Source organism: Telmatherina bonti (assembly GCF_933228915.1).
Source record: "Telmatherina bonti genome assembly, chromosome: 5".
Taxonomy (NCBI): Eukaryota; Metazoa; Chordata; class Actinopteri; order Atheriniformes; family Telmatherinidae; genus Telmatherina; species Telmatherina bonti.
The window spans coordinates 5,645,041-5,656,475 of record NC_136623.1 but is presented as its reverse complement, the minus strand read 5'-3'; the positions used below and the strand labels follow the sequence as shown (position 1 = coordinate 5,656,475).

The 11,435-nt window shown below is 47.3% G+C and overlaps 1 protein-coding gene across 1 annotated transcript in view; it reads right to left on the bottom strand.

Moving 5' to 3' along the window:
• Window positions 1–10,725, bottom strand: part of tg (thyroglobulin) — a gene marked incomplete at both ends in the record, with an annotated part of 32,568 nt that extends 21,843 nt beyond the window's left edge. The window contains 11 exons of the mRNA XM_079240539.1: window positions 670–708; window positions 777–1,149; window positions 2,183–2,679; window positions 3,471–3,656; window positions 4,223–4,366; window positions 5,491–5,597; window positions 7,609–7,768; window positions 9,325–9,480; window positions 9,577–9,674; window positions 9,743–9,851; window positions 10,656–10,725. Coding sequence (XP_079096665.1) covers window positions 670–708; window positions 777–1,149; window positions 2,183–2,679; window positions 3,471–3,656; window positions 4,223–4,366; window positions 5,491–5,597; window positions 7,609–7,768; window positions 9,325–9,480; window positions 9,577–9,674; window positions 9,743–9,851; window positions 10,656–10,725 — 1,939 coding nt within the window. The remainder of the gene's footprint in view (window positions 1–669; window positions 709–776; window positions 1,150–2,182; window positions 2,680–3,470; window positions 3,657–4,222; window positions 4,367–5,490; window positions 5,598–7,608; window positions 7,769–9,324; window positions 9,481–9,576; window positions 9,675–9,742; window positions 9,852–10,655) is intronic.
• Between the last annotated feature and the right edge of the window lie 710 nt (window positions 10,726–11,435).

The following is an 11,435-nucleotide window of genomic DNA, read 5'->3' as shown; positions in this document are numbered from 1 at the left end:
AGTAAAAACACGGAAGCAGCAACTCTGCTTCCTGCTTTCTCTGTGTTAACCACGCCCACCTCACATGTCCGACCAATCACACGGTACTTCTCGGAGCCCCGCAAGAAAAAAGTTCTGCAGCCTGATGTGTCGAGAACTGTCTTCAAACACGTCCGCGAAAACAAAATGACGCCATTTTCTTCTCGGACAAGAACAAGAAAAAAGTTCTCGCTTCTCGTGGAGGATGGAACAAACCTAATCTGACGTCTTCGTCTCGTCTCTTCTCTGAGTCTCCCTTGACGACGCTAATCCGAAGTTTTCATCTCGTCTCTCTCTCTAGTAAAAGTCAACTAATGTTGACTTTTGTCTTGTCTCTTTCTGTCTTACAGGTCCTTTCATCTTTTCTGGTTTAGTTTCTTTCATAAATCAGTTACGATAAATGTTTAAAGCAACCTGTGAGTTGATATCCACTTGCTAGCGTGCGATAAGGAGCCATGGAGCAATGTGTTGTTGTAAATTGCTGCTCCAGGATGGAAACAGCTTGGTGACACTGCAGGAACGTGCACGATGAATGTCAGAGTGGCATCTCATCTCAGAGTCTCGGATGTTTTAATCGGAAAGTTCTGCGTTAATGCGTAAATCAAAGAGTGAACGTGGGAGGTTTAGATGAGGATTCTGGTTTTATCTGACCTGCTGAGGACTGGAGCTTCTCTGTTTTCTTCTCTGGACCTGAAACACACACAGCTGTAAACATGTCCACATCTGGTGGATTAACCTCAGAAACAGGAATCTCGTACATGTGACGGCGCCCCCTGTTGGTGCGGCGCTCATCGTCTTCCCCTCGGCGTCCACACAGAAGCAACGAGGTCCAACACACTGCAGAGGCAGGAAGTCTCCGTCCTCCGCGCATGCTGGGATGTAGATTTCAGCTCCGGCCGCCAGCTTTGATTTCACCTTCGTGGCTGCAGTTCGAGCTCTTTCACAACGGGATGGGCAGCGGGTTGGATGACCGCTGGTCCGGGACCCGTCCACCTCCTGACCCTGAAGGTCCACGCACCAACACTCTGCTCCCTGACACTGAACCTCCTGGAAACCGCCGCCTGGCGTGCAGCGGGGGAGGAAGATGGCGGCGGCGCCATCAGAGCAGGAGCGCAGCAGAGGAGTCAGAACCTGGAAAACCGGGAGGATGAAGATGAGCCTGATCCCAGAAGAAGTCCAGACCTGGAGAAGACCAGCTGGTCTGGACTTCTGCAGGGTCAGCAACATGTCTGATCTCGTATCATATCAGAGGAGTGATGGTTTGGTTTCATTTGAAGCAGAAGAATCAACGTTTCGGTGACAAAAACTGGTCTGGTACCTGTAAAAATGGCAGATTTTTTAACATAGATTTCACTTAAAATGAACTCGTCCACCCCTAACGTATACGGCAGAGTCCACCTCAGTGTGGCGGCAGAGAGGCAGGTTCACCTGGACAGCTCACCTGTCCGTCGCTGGGACGATAGCTGTAATCCTGAGTTCATACGAGGTTTAATGATCATCGTTTATATGAAAAACGTTGATCGATCCAAGTTCTTCTGGATGTAATCATCATTAAAAATGTTTAGATGAAAGAATTAAATAAAACCAATATAAAAAATATAAAACATATTGATTATTTATGTTGTTAAACTATGAAAAAAAAAAAAAAATATATATATATATACTTTTCATCATTTGTATAAACTATGCATTACATATTAGTTAATATATAAAACCGTGACCATTTTATTGCATATATATATATATATCCATCCATCCATCCATCCATCCATCCATCCATCCATCCATATATATATATATAATTGAATATTACTTTATATAGTAAATCATTTACTTTAAAATTTTATCTTTTTTTCAGGAAAAAGCAAAACTTTCAGGTAAAAATATTTATGTAATCATAAATTTCAAATCTTTTTTTTTTAATTAGGATAGAAATAATCCAACTTAATGCCAAAAATCTCAGAAAAGGACCTGAAACTTCTAACTGTCATCGTTTCCTCTCCGTTTGCGTCTCTGTTGCCTCCAGAAGAAGGAAACGTTTCCGTACTTCAGTCTGATGTTCTGAACCTCCGTCGCCTCATCAGGTAAATTCTGGGGACAAATGGACCCATTCGGATTCGACTGACTGAGATTTTTGGGCAGTTTGAGGAACTTTTTCTCCCACCTGTCGTAGTGAGGCGGAGCTTGAGCTGCCGAGACTCTTCAGGGTGTTCTGGAGGGCGGAGAGGAAGGCCGGGTCCTCCAGGGCTCCGCTGACAGACTGGACCAGGTCCCGGTTCTTCTGCAGATGGATGAGGACGCTCTGAGAGGACAGACTCAGAACTCCTCGTTCTCCCACCGCCCCGCTGAAGTTGAAGGCTGCAGCATTCTTCAGGAACTTTCCTCCAAACAGGTTCTCCTGGAGGCGACGGGGGGAGGAGCTAGTCAGAGCCAGCAGAGCTCCGCCCACCGACGGGAACAGGCCGTCCAGGACCTCCATCAGGTGAGGCAGGAAGGAGGACAGATCTGCTTCCACTGGCAGGAGGTCCCTGATTGGCTGGAGGAGGATGCAGGAGGCCGGAGATCTGATGGAGGACTCCTGGACAGGAGTCTGGACGGGACCGGAGAAGAGCCGGGACAAGGCCAGACGGCGCTGGGCGAGGCAGCCAACAGGACCAGAACCTGGACGAGGAGGGGTGGGAAGTAAAAAGAAGGGATGAGGCAGAGAACACAGAAAAGGACAAACTCCAGCAGCCGGAGACAAAATGAAGCTTTACCTTAAAACTTTACGTTATTTTTACAGAAACACAACCTGCTCCGACTCGGCGCTGTAAAATCTAACGAATCCTTTTCAGGCCAGTCGGACCTGTTGTTTCCATGGAAACAGCACGTCTCCATGGAGTCGCACAGACGTGATGTTTCCACGGAGACGTGATGTTTCCACGGAGACGTGATGTTTCCACGGAGACGTGATGTTTCCACGGAGACGTGACGTTTCCACGGAGACGTGATGTTTCCACAGAGACGTGATGTTTCCACAGAGACGTGATGTTTCCACGGAGACGTGATGTTTCCACGGAGACGTGATGTTTCCACGGAGACGTGATGTTTCCATGGAGACGTGATGGGATGGCTGTCGTCTTTCAGAGCATTGGAGGATCGATTCCAGACTTTACCTGACTACATAACTTGACTACAAGTGTCATTGGGTAAGACAGTGTTCCCCCCAAGGTGCCTGTTTGGGTGTGTGTGTGTGTGTGTGTGTGGGTGGGTGAATGCAACATGTAGTGTGAAGCGCTTTAAGTCTGACTGGAAAGGCGCTGTATAAGTGTGTATTCTAGTGGATTCTCTGAATGAACCCTGCATACAGCTTCATGACCGTGTCGTCTCTGCAGCACAACAAACTGTTTTCTCACCTCTTTCTGTGTAAACTGCGGCCATTTCTAGGAACGATGAACATATAAAACGCTCACCGCAGACCAGGGAGTCTCCATGCTGCCGTGTCCCAGGAAGCTCGTTCCCCGCGGGGTCAACACACCAGCACTGCCCCCCCTGCTGACACTGTCTGGAGCTGAAAGCTCCTCCAGCCTCACAGGACGGGACGAAGATGCTGGACGCCTCCATCGCTGCCCGCCGCTCCTCTTCGCAGGGAGTCGGACCTGATGGAGAAGAGGTTAAAACACAGCTGAAGGGGAAATGTCAATGTTTCTGTAAACGCAGAGAGAAATCAGACATAAATAGAGCTGAGTTTACAACATTAATGTTGATTATTTCATTCAGTCGTCCACTAAATTCATTCATTCATTCATTTTCTGAACCACTTAATCCAACTCAGGGTCGCGGGGAAGATGGAGTCTATCCCAGCTGGCTTTGGGCGACAGGCTCGCCAGTCCATCGCAGGACGTCCACTAAATTCATTTAAATTAAAAAAATGCTTTTTTAAGGATAATATTATTGAGATTAAAATGAGATTAATAAAGATAAATTAATTACGAAACATGCAATTAATTAGATAAATTTCCTCATGGAGTCCTACCCCACCCTTTATAAAATCAGGTTGTTCAGCGCATTTTTGGGAGAAGAATTTTGTCCTCTAATCACCTGAAATGGCGTCAAAGTTCTGAGAATAAAACATGAACAGAAGAAGGCCGACAGTGACGGAAAGCATTGAAGACATTTCTGTCAGAGGAAATCTGCCAGGTGACATGAAAGCAGGTGAGTTTACATCGGAAGTGTCCGGTGAGGGCCAGGCGGACTCCCAGCAGCCTCCTCTGCAGGACTCGGTAGATGTTGGTCTGAGAGAAAGACCGGTTCGAACGAAGACCAGGGAAGGCAGAGTCGTACACCTCGGACATGAGAAGCTCCACACCTGGACAGGAAGTACAAACCTTCATCATCATCATTGTCACCATCTTACTTTGTCACATCTGGACACATCATGTGTTACAAATCCAGTTTCCGTTAACATCTAAACACATCTGTTTCTCCACAGCAGAAAGATGAACATGCTGTAAGATGAACCGCTTGCAAGGCCACACGCTACACGCTAAGAACCAATGTTTTGACTGAGATGTGCTCCACGTGGTCAGGATGCGTGTCTCAGAACCATAGACTGTATATAAAAGATGGGCGGAGCCTCTGTGACGTGGGCGGTTCCTACCATCACCATCTTGGCAGGGGCATGCGTGTCGTCTCGCCCGGAAAATACAAATATGGGCAAAGAGGCGGAGCTGAGAGGGGGGCTGTGAGCGTCATGGTGGATGATTGACATCGAGCAAACTCCGAGCTTTCTGTAGCTAAGAGCTAACGGAGCTAACCCAGAGATAACAGGAGCTAACCAGCTAACGGAGGTAAGCGGGCTAAAGCCAAGTCACGTTGCTAACCGGCTAAAAACCGCGGTTTTTCTACGTTCTTCTGACTTGAAGCGGGAGATCGGGAACTTTGAGATTAAATTACTTTTAAACGGACGAGTTAGAAAAAAAATCACTCCCCCCACAGTTGTCATGAAGGTAAACCTGACCTATTAAACCTAAAATGGATTTTTGTACCAGGCTGTAAACATGTTTATTCCTGCTGTAAACATGTTTATTTCTGCTGTAAACATGTTTATTCCTGCTGTAAACATGTTTATTCCTGCTGTAAACATGTTTATTTCTGCTGTAAACATGTTTATTCCTGCTGTAAACATGTTTATTTCTGCTGTAAACATGTTTATTTCTGCTGTAAACATGTTTATTTCTGCTGTGAAGTTGGTCTTTTTAACATGGGAGTCTATGGGGATTTGCTCTGTTTTGCAGCCCCTAGTGGATGAAGGGGGAACTGCAGTTTTATGCACTTTCACATCGGCTTCACTTTTAACCAGTCAGAAGTCAGCCAGGATCCTTCTGATTCTAACAGCTAAGGTTACATTATTTACATTATTAGAAGCTGATTCCAAACGCGGTTTCATGTGACGTCTCGGAACAGAAGTGTGCGTTGTAAATGTGTGAGTACCTGTGTTGTCCAGCTCGCGGCCTCGGCTGTCGGAGCAGAAACAGTACGAAGAAACGTGAGGAAAAAACCTCCTGAAACTCCTGAACATCTGGAAGGCTTCTGGAAAGCTGCGACACACACACAGTCAGAACAACACACACACAGTCAGAACAACACACAAACAGTCAGAACAACACACACAGTCAGAACAACACACACAGTCAGAACAACACACAAACAGTCAGAACAACACACAAACAGTCAGAACAACACAAACAGTCAGAACAACACACAAACAGTCAGAACAACACACACAGTCAGAACAACACACACACAGTCAGAACAACACACACAGTCAGAACAACACACACACAGTCAGAACAACACACACAGTCAGAACAACACACACACAGTCAGAACAACACACACACAGTCAGAACAACACACAAACAGTCAGAACAACACACACAGTCAGAACAACACACAAACAGTCAGAACAACACACACAGTCAGAACAACACACACAGTCAGAACAACACACAAACAGTCAGAACAACACACACAGTCAGAACAACACACACACAGTCAGAACAACACACAAACAGTCAGAACAACACACACAGTCAGAACAACACACAAACAGTCAGAACAACACACACAGTCAGAACAACACACACAGTCAGAACAACACACAAACAGTCAGAACAACACACACAGTCAGAACAACACACACACAGTCAGAACAACACAAACAGAACAACACACACACAGTCAGAACAACACACACAGTCAGAACAACACACACAGTCAGAACAACACACAAACAGTCAGAACAACACACACAGTCAGAACAACACACACACAGTCAGAACAACACACACAGTCAGAACAACACACAAACAGTCAGAACAACACACACAGTCAGAACAACACACACACAGTCAGAACAACACACACAGTCAGAACAACACACACAGTCAGAACAACACACACACAGTCAGAACAACACAAACAGAACAACACACAAACAGTCAGAACAACACAAACAGAACAACACACAAACAGTCAGAACAACACACACAGTCAGAACAACACACACACAGTCAGAACAACACAAACAGAACAACACACACACAGTCAGAACAACACACACAGTCAGAACAACACAAACAGAACAACACACACACAGTCAGAACAACACACACAGTCAGAACAACACAAACAGAACAACACACAAACAGTCAGAACAACACACACAGTCAGAACAACACACACACAGTCAGAACAACACAAACAGAACAACACACACACAGTCAGAACAACACACACAGTCAGAACAACACAAACAGAACAACACACACACAGTCAGAACAACACAAACAGTCAGAACAACACACACACAGTCAGAACAACACACACACAGTCAGAACAACACACACACAGTCAGAACAACACAAACAGAACAACACACACACAGTCAGAACAACACACACAGTCAGAACAACACAAACAGAACAACACACACACAGTCAGAACAACACACACAGTCAGAACAACACAAACAGAACAACACACAAACAGTCAGAACAACACACACAGTCAGAACAACACACACACAGTCAGAACAACACAAACAGAACAACACACACACAGTCAGAACAACACACACAGTCAGAACAACACAAACAGAACAACACACACACAGTCAGAACAACACAAACAGTCAGAACAACACACACACAGTCAGAACAACACACACAGTCAGAACAACACACACACAGTCAGAACAACACACACACAGTCAGAACAACACACACAGTCAGAACAACACACACACAGTCAGAACAACACACACAGTCAGAACAACACACACAGTCAGAACAACACACACACAGTCAGAACAACACAAACAGAACAACACACAAACAGTCAGAACAACACAAACAGAACAACACACAAACAGTCAGAACAACACACACAGTCAGAACAACACACACACAGTCAGAACAACACAAACAGAACAACACACACAGTCAGAACAACACACACAGTCAGAACAACACACACAGTCAGAACAACACACACAGTCAGAACAACACACATACGCAGACAAACGAGGACGGAGGCGGAGCTTGTTACCTGTTGTAGGCGTGCAGCAGGTCCAGCTCGCGTCTGTCCGTCATGTTGATGAATTTACACTGAACAGGAAGGAAGCTGCCGTCTTCAGCACACTGAGGAGGCGAAGAAGATGAGGAGGTGTGGAGGAGACGTCTTGACCTCACCTCACAGCTGCCAGGACCTGCAGGTCAGAGGTCAGTCAGGCAGTTGGATCAACTCGTTTTGATACAAACTGTGATTTAAGCAGGAAGCTGTTTGAGGGGGGACCCTTTTCACTGCTGCACCACTACACCTGCAGCAGGAAGCTGTTTGAGGGGGGACCCTTTTCACTGCTGCACCACTACACCTGCAGCAGGAAGCTGATTAAAGGGGGGACTCTTTTCACAGCTGCACCACTACACCTGCTGCAGGAAGCTGTTTGAGGGGGGACCCTTTTCACTGCTGCACCACTACACCTGCAGCAGGAAGCTGTTTGAGGGGGGACCCTTTTCACTGCTGCACCACTACACCTGCAGCAGGAAGCTGTTTGAGGGGGGGACCCTTTTTCACTGCTGCACCACTACACCTGCTGCAGGAAGCTGTTTGAGGGGGGACCCTTTTCACTGCTGCACCACTACACCTGCAGCAGGAAGCTGTTTGAGGGGGAACCCTTTTCACTGCTGCACCACTACACCTGCAGCAGGAAGCTGTTTGAGGGGGGACCCTTTTCCCTGCTGCACCACTACACCTGCAGCAGGAAGCTGTTTGAGGGGGGGACCCTTTTCACTGCTGCACCACTACACCTGCAGCAGGAAGCTGTTTGAGGGGGGACCCTTTTCACTGCTGCACCACTACACCTGCAGCAGGAAGCTGTTTGAGGGGGGACCCTTTTCACTGCTGCACCACTACACCTGCAGCAGGAAGCTGTTTGAGGGGGGGACCCTTTTCACTGCTGCACCACTACACCTGCAGCAGGAAGCTATTTGAGGGGGGACCCTTTTCACTGCTGCACCACTACACCTGCAGCAGGAAGCTGATTAAAGGGAGGACCCTTTTCACTGCTGCACCACTACACCTGCAGCAGGAAGCTGTTTGAGGGGGGACCCTTTTCACTGCTGCACCACTACACCTGCAGCAGGAAGCTGATTAAAGGGGGGACTCTTTTCACAGCTGCACCACTACACCTGCAGCAGGAAGCTGTTTGAGGGGGGGACCCTTTTCACTGCTGCACCACTACACCTGCAGCAGGAAGCTGTTTGAGGGGGGACCCTTTTCACTGCTGCACCACTACACCTGCAGCAGGAAGCTGTTTGAGGGGGGACCCTTTTCACTGCTGCACCACTACACCTGCAGCAGGAAGCTGTTTGAGGGGGGGGACCCTTTTTCACTGCTGCACCACTACACCTGCTGCAGGAAGCTGTTTGAGGGGGGACCCTTTTCACTGCTGCACCACTACACCTGCTGCAGGAAGCTGTTTGAGGGGGGACCCTTTTCACTGCTGCACCACTACACCTGCAGCAGGAAGCTGTTTGAGGGGGGACCCTTTTCACTGCTGCACCACTACACCTGCAGCAGGAAGCTGATTAAAGGGGGAACCCTTTTCACTGCTGCACCACTACACCTGCAGCAGGAAGCTGTTTGAGGGGGGGACCCTTTTCACTGCTGCACCACTACACCTGCAGCAGGAAGCTGTTTGAGGGGGGACCCTTTTCACTGCTGCACCACTACACCTGCAGCAGGTTATCCGTCAGGACGTACATGTGTGGGGTCTGCCAGCCTGTCTGGTCCCGTACAGCTCCATCCCGTCCTGGTCCACACACCAACACTGGTCAACACTGGAGTCGCACTGAACTGCCTGGAAGCGGCCTGACGGCGAGCACTGCAGCAGCGACTGCAGGTGGCAGGCAGACAGACCTGCAGGCGGATTTAACAGGTTAAAGTCAGAGTTAAATACATTAAACTTAGAGTTAAGATGGATGGCGGTAATTGTTTCAGGGTTGTGCTACTCACAGTGAGGAGCCGAGCCGTTGGTTCGAGTCCCGGCCACCTCCCGACCCTCAGCATCTACGCACCAGCACTCCTGACTCTGCCCACCACACTGCACAGGTCTGCACACACATAAAAACACTCAGAATGTGTCTTAAACTCGTTGAAAATAAAAACAAGCCCAACGCACCTGAACCTGCCGTCCGCCGAACAGTGAGGGATGTCATCTTGTTGCTTGGCAACAGCCACACCCCTTCGCAGCTCACATTGGCTCAGCGTCTCTGACTCCAGCTGGTACTCTGATGACGACAGGAAGACAAACGTCAACAAACATGACTCTGCTCCTGGTTTTAAAAGTTTCAGGTTAAATTTCGCTGAAAGAAACAGTTTCGGTCGTTTAAAGCTCCAGATCCTCCAGTCGGGTCCTGCAGAAGATATTCACTGACTAATATTCTAGTTATTATTTTATTACAATATGTTGTTCTCAAACTGGGGATTGGACTTCCTCCTTGCTGCTTTCTGGGGCCCTCTTTGTCCCTGATACTTGGGGGTTTCACGGTTCCATTTGCATGATCATTCAACACAATTAATTTAAGAAAAAAAAAAAATCTGTAATATGCAGTACACACACACACACACACACACACACACACTGTTGCTGTTCTGCTTGTAGTTTTTATGGATTTTACAGCTTTTCCTCTTGACGATGTCTGTCATGTTTTCTCTGAAGGTGTAGAAGATGTTCAGTTTGTCCATTCAGGATTTGTCACAGTTGCTGTGGTTTGTTGAATTGACTCTTCTAAAGGAGCCAAGTCAAAAGAACCGACTCTTTGAACCAAGCTGAACTTCCCATCGCTACTGGTTGTTCTGCATGTGGAACCTGGACTCTGTGGCTTACAGTAAAAAAAATGACGAGTCATCAAAGCATCTCCTGCAGGGAAATTCCCATCTCACTAAACCTTCGTTCGGACAGAAAACTCATCCAAGATGTCGCTGAGTAACAGTAAAGTTAGTTCTGCCATGTCCTCTGACACGTACAGCTCATCCTGGCTCCTGAATCGCTCACAGAAAACCTGAATAACTGAGAGTCTAGGTGGGCTTACCTGAAGCTTTGCCCTGCAGCAGCTCGGGGCAGCAGAGCAGGATGCAGGAGATGCAGATCAGCCAGGCCATCATCTCCGTGGTGACAGACCGAGCATCGCTGCCTCCTAATAAACCCACAGAGCTGCTGAGTCACCGTGAGGAGGACGGCCCTTCATCATCCCTCTTCTCCCTCCTCGTCTTCCTGTCCAGGTGAAACAAGGAGTTCTCGACCACGACTGAGGAGGCAGGTGGCGGCCGCGGAGCCTTCTGATTGGACGAAAAGATCTCAGCATGTAATGAAGTGAATCCACTTTGAGCTGGTTCACTGAGACCTGCGACTGACAAAGAAGAAGTGAAGTTACCTGAACAGAGACGAGCTAAACCATGACGAAACGCCATACAAAATAAATCTTTATTTAAATTCACATTATTTCTTGTTTTCATGGTCAAATCTTTCATGAATAAAACAAACAAAAGGAAACATGCTGATGGAAATTCTGGTTTTTCACTTTGTGCTGCTCCAGAATTAGTTTGAAAACTAAACAATTATTCCCCGAGAAAGGACGGTTTTTAGTTCAGTTTCAGAAAGCTGAGACTCCTCAGTCTGAGTTGTAATAAATCATCTATCTGATCACTGATAGATTCTTTTTGGAAAAAACTGAGATTTTTTTATGTTCATGACTTCTTACCTCTGTTAAGCGGTTGTGTTTTAACCTGATTATACCTGTTTGCAACTTTATGCATCTCATATTCATGGTGTTTTTAACAACGGGTGTTTTGTGTCAGGAGCTTCCCCTCCG